Raw genomic sequence first — 5,000 nt, forward strand, 5'->3', positions numbered from 1 at the left:
TGCAGTCAGAACCTCTTGGGTGCTGCTTTGCGGCATTTTGAACGCGTTACACGTTCCACGGATGATATGGAGTGCCAGGTTCGCCAACTTGACCTCCTTGACATCCGGCTTAGATGGCTATTGCATTGCGCCATGAAACTTGTCTGGGGCACTAAAGGTGACCCAAGACCCCGGTACATTTTGGCGGAGGGATCGCGCACCCCTGGGGCGCGCCCTCAAAAGGTTAGGGCACGTGCACGAACCTTGGAAGGCCTTTCTGAATCGGAAGCCAATCGCCAATTCGGTGACGACCGGCCGAATATAGCCAAGGCGATGGCAGCCGATACGGATGCGGAGATTTCTATGAGAGCTTTGCATGACCACTGGGTTGGTCAAATGACAGGGACACTCTTGTCAGCGGAGGACCTTCCTCCGTTTCCTAAGGGAGAGGAATACTTAGCTGATCTCTGGCGATCGGCGGTGCCAATCCCGAGGGAGAAACGTCTGTCGAAGAGGGACATTTTGAACGCACTACGTCCTTTGGATGGGCGCAAGGCACCCGGTTACGACGGACTTACGTACTTCGCGTACAAGGCCGCAGACCGGAGTGCACTGCTCAAATATTGGACAAGTCTCTTTAACTGGCTATACCAACATAGAACATTCCTGCCCAGTTGGAAGATCGGCTTACAGGTTTTTTTACCGAAACCGAACAAGTCTGATTATAGCCAACCTAAGAGCTGGCGACCCATCACCCTTTTTCCTACAGTCTTTAAAGTCGCGTGTCGGGTTATCTCTATGAGGGCAAGTAAGCATTTGATGGTTGCAGATCAGATGAGCCCCGCCCAGAAAGGTGGGATACCAGGGGTTAGTGGCACTACTGATGCCACGTTTCTCCTCCGATCTTGCATCGACCATCATCGACGGCATAAGACTAATCTGTACGTTTTGTTCATGGATGTGGCGAATGCCTTTGGCAGTCTGGAATTAGGTCTCATCGAGAAAATCATCTCTTTGACTAGTACCGATGCAGGCACACGGGGATGGTGGATTGACTCCACACGGGGATGTTCTGTCCACATTAAAAGTGGCCGAAACCTCTCCCCACGTATCCACGTTACTAGGGGTGTCGCGCAGGGAAATACCAACTCTGCACTTACTTTCAATACCATTAAAAATACTGTAAATCTCTGGGTGAACCACGAGTGTGTAGGGTATAGATTGTATGACACTTCTATTCCAGATCTTAGCTATGTAGACGACGAGGCCCTCTTATCTGGGAGCATCGTTGATATGCAGGCAATGTTGCGCATTCACGAACAATGGTCCGAATATGCTTCACTACGTTACGATGTCACCAAGTGTGCGTTTATATGTGAGGAATTTTGGGCCGGTCGAATCTTATCTCCACGACACAATGTTCTATTGTGTGGGCAGGAAATCCCTCAGCTTACCCAGGGCGAGACATACCGTCATCTGGGACTCGACCAAAATTTTGGCCGATTAGCTGGCTCAGGGAACCGCCGATGTGGCGAGTCGACCACCTTCTTTCCTGACCTCTTTAAGCGTATCACTGACCTCGCTAACCAGGTCAATGACCTGACAGTGTTGCATCGCCGGAATCGCATTGAGCTGCTAGACCAAAATGTCAAATCCATTGCGACGTTCGCCATACAGGCAGTTGAGGTCCCTATGAGTGTACTTGAGCGCATTGATGCCATAGTGTATCGTGCGGTCCGGACTGCCATTGGGATCGGCCCTAAACAGGGTCCTGTCTGTATGCTGCAAGCTCCTACGAGGTTGCGTGGTTTGCGCGTTAAAAGCATGGTTGACATTTATAGGGAGGCTCTAATATGCAATACATACCGGTGGTTGAACAACAATGATGGACGACTTCGGGCCATCCTACTTGGAAGAGTAGAGGATACACGCGTTGACTGTGGAATTGACCAGGATGTAGATGGTACGATTTTCTTCGATTATCGTATCAGAGAGATTCGTCTCTATGCGCGATCTGACCAAGCGGACCCAGAGCCGGGTGTTCAACGAGTGTCTTATAACACTCTTAGACCCCGGCTCCAGTTTGATACAGGGCGTACTTTAGTACCCCTAATATATCGAGCTTGTGTCCGCTACCGTGTTAGAATTGACTCTGAGGGAGATATGTGGATTTACTCCAAAGGCTCGTGGATTGAGGTGGAGAGCGTTAGGATGTTGCGGAGTCACCTGCGCACGATTTATATCGGGCGTATGTGCCCTCAGCTCCGCGAGCTCCATGCTTGGTCCCAGTGGTCTAGTGAGACCTCTATCTCTAGTAAGTCTTATCGTTGGCTCCGACGTGATCTTACCCGAGATCCACAATATCAGGTAGCGTGCCAAATGCTCTTCAATGTTTTGCCATGCAATTCGTTGAAGGAGGTGTGGAATCGACGGTCCACCGCCACTGTGGTGGATCCTCAGTGTAACCTATGTAGCTCTGGACACCGTGAGACTGTAAAGCACATTTTGTGTTCCTGCAGCCACCGTGCTCTGGCTAACTTGCGGAATGCTCGACACAACAAGATTGTGCGCGAGATCTGCATTTGGCTGGAGATTGCGGGGGCTAAAGGCCGGTTCTCGGATTTACAAGTCTCTACTCATTTACGAGAGATGGTCGACCCCAGTGTCCCCATCCCCCCTCTGAATGAGCGCCCGGATATATGTTTTACATTTGTTCGGGACGGTGTGAAGGAGCATCACATATGGGAGATCACAGTTCCAATGGACAATATGATGCATGTGGCCATCGGGCAGAAACAAACGAAGTATGCCCAATTATTGTCCAACCTCTCTGATATTGCAAGGACGACGATGCATTATCAAGTCTTTGCATTCGGTGTAATGGGAGCAATCCCAGCCAACTTTGAGAAAATTCTTGGGTCGCTTTCACCTTCCTCTAAGACTGACTGGCTTGTGGACGAGATCCATAAGGCCTTGTTATACTACAACCATGCGTTGTGGTGTACGCGCGATCAGGAGGTCCGTGCTCGGATGGCGGACCCAGCAATCGGAACTGGACAGTGTTAGGTGTCGTCTCAGCCTTTCACTGACGACGTGAGACCGATGGATGTTCTGGTGTGGAATGATCCTAGGCTGGTTAAGGTAGCTTTGGGGAATTCCGTATTCCGCTTACGCATGTGTACCACCTCCAGCCGTCCTCTTTGAGGATTATAGGTAATAGCACATGAGGGGTAAGGGAAGGCTTGCCTTAATTGGCTGACTGGACTGAAGTGCTTTCGGGCACCCCCAGGTGAAAAGATCGTGGCTAACGGCCTATCTGTTGGTCCTGAAGCGATCTTGTCATAGTGACGAATTTTGGAGCCTCCTTGGATGACAGAGATCTCCCAGCCTGGTTCCTCATACCTTTGCTGATGATCTCATACTCTTCCTAATAAAGGCCCAGCGGCATGTATAGCGCCTGATGAGCAAGATGCCAATATGGTTAAGTAGTTGCAAGAGCTTATCTTCTTAATAGATTTGCCCTGGACTAGTACCATTACATTAAGGAAAGCAATTTCCCTCACAATCGTACGGTTGACACCTGGCAAGTGTTCCTTGGCGGTGCTGAACAGTTCTTCGACCTTCGGGTCAGCACCTCCTTCGGGGGAGATATCATCGGAGCCCTTGGGCTCTGATGCCCCATTGTTCACCCACCAATAGGGAACGTGAGCTGGGTTTAGACCGTCGTGAGACAGGTTAGTTTTACCCTACTGATGAAGTGTTGTTGCAATAGTAATTCTGCTCAGTACGAGAGGAACCGCAGATTCAGACAATTGGCATTTGCACTTGGCTGAAAAGCCAATGGTGCGAAGCTACCATCTGTTGGATTATGACTGAACGCCTCTAAGTCAGAATCCGTGCTAGAAAGCAACGATGATTACCTCCAGAGAACTTTAGGCGAACCAGAATAGAGGACTTCGGTCCTCATGCGTCCCAAGGTGCCAAGGAGGACAAGAACCTCCAAGGCACTACCGATAGCAAATTCTAATGTTTCTGGAGATAAATCCTTTGCAGACGACTTAAATAAAGAACGGGGTATTGTAAGTTGTAGAGTAGCCTTGTTGCTACGATCTTCTGAGATTAAGCCTTTGTTCTAAGATTTGTTAAAAACATGTCTTTTTTTTTCTTGAAGTCCAAGAAGGCTCCCCTCGTCTGCCACTGGCCGGAGGGTGCCAAGGAAGAAGTGGTGCCTGCAGGCTTGGGCTAGCTTGTGGCAGCCGAGTGATGGAAAGGAGGCCACGTCTGGTCTGGGACGTGACTGTGAATTTTTTTTTTAAAGTCCAAAAGGCTCCCCTCGCTTGGGAGCTGGCAGTGGAAATTTTTTCTAAGTCCGAAAGGCTCCTCTGGTTTGAAATGGTTTGACTCGGGGAGCCTTTTGGAGTGCTTGAAATTTTTGGGCCAGGTCCCTTTCGGACGGTTTACTTTGTGGACTTGTCGTAATTTGATTGGAAAGATGTTTGGGCAATTGCGCTTTGCTTTTTTGGTTTTTGTTTTATTGGCTTTTGAGTGGGTGAGCCTTTTGGACTTAGGGTTAGCGTTAGGGTAAGCCTAGGGTTAGAGTTTAGGGTTAGGCTTAGCGTTAGGGTAACCCTAGGGTTAGAGTTTAGGGTTAGGGTAAGAGTTAGGGTGAAGGTTAGGGTTAAACTTGGCTAAACTTGGCGCCTGCACGTAACTTAAGCTGGCCAATAGTTTCCCGCAAAAAGTTTTGAAAATGGTGAAAATCTTAAGGGTGCTTATACTATAGGGGACCGACACCCTGTTTTAATTTAGTAGAACACACGCCCTCTTAATGATGATGTGACAGCGCCAAACCTGGCACCTGCACGTAACTCGAGCTGGCCAATCGTTTCCCGCAAAAAGTTTTGAAAATGGTGAAAATCTTAAGGGTGCCTATAGAATAGGGGGACCGACGCCCAGTTTTAAGATAGTGTAGCACACCCCCCTTAACGATGATGTGACAGCGCCAAACTTGGCGCCTGCAC

General features: G+C 49.3%; 1 protein-coding gene across 1 annotated transcript in view; it reads left to right on the forward strand.

Moving 5' to 3' along the window:
* Nucleotides 1–3,045, forward strand: part of LOC145475976 (uncharacterized) — a 3,129-nt gene extending 84 nt beyond the window's left edge. Inside the window, exon 1 of the mRNA XM_081455312.1 lies at nt 1–3,045. This exon is cut by the window's left edge and continues 84 nt beyond it. Coding sequence (XP_081311438.1) covers nt 1–3,045 — 3,045 coding nt within the window.
* The last annotated feature ends 1,955 nt before the right edge of the window (nt 3,046–5,000 follow it).

The sequence above is a fragment of the Orbicella franksi genome, unplaced genomic scaffold (assembly GCF_964199315.1).
Source record: "Orbicella franksi unplaced genomic scaffold, jaOrbFran1.1 SCAFFOLD_26, whole genome shotgun sequence".
NCBI lineage: Eukaryota > Metazoa > Cnidaria > Anthozoa > Scleractinia > Merulinidae > Orbicella > Orbicella franksi.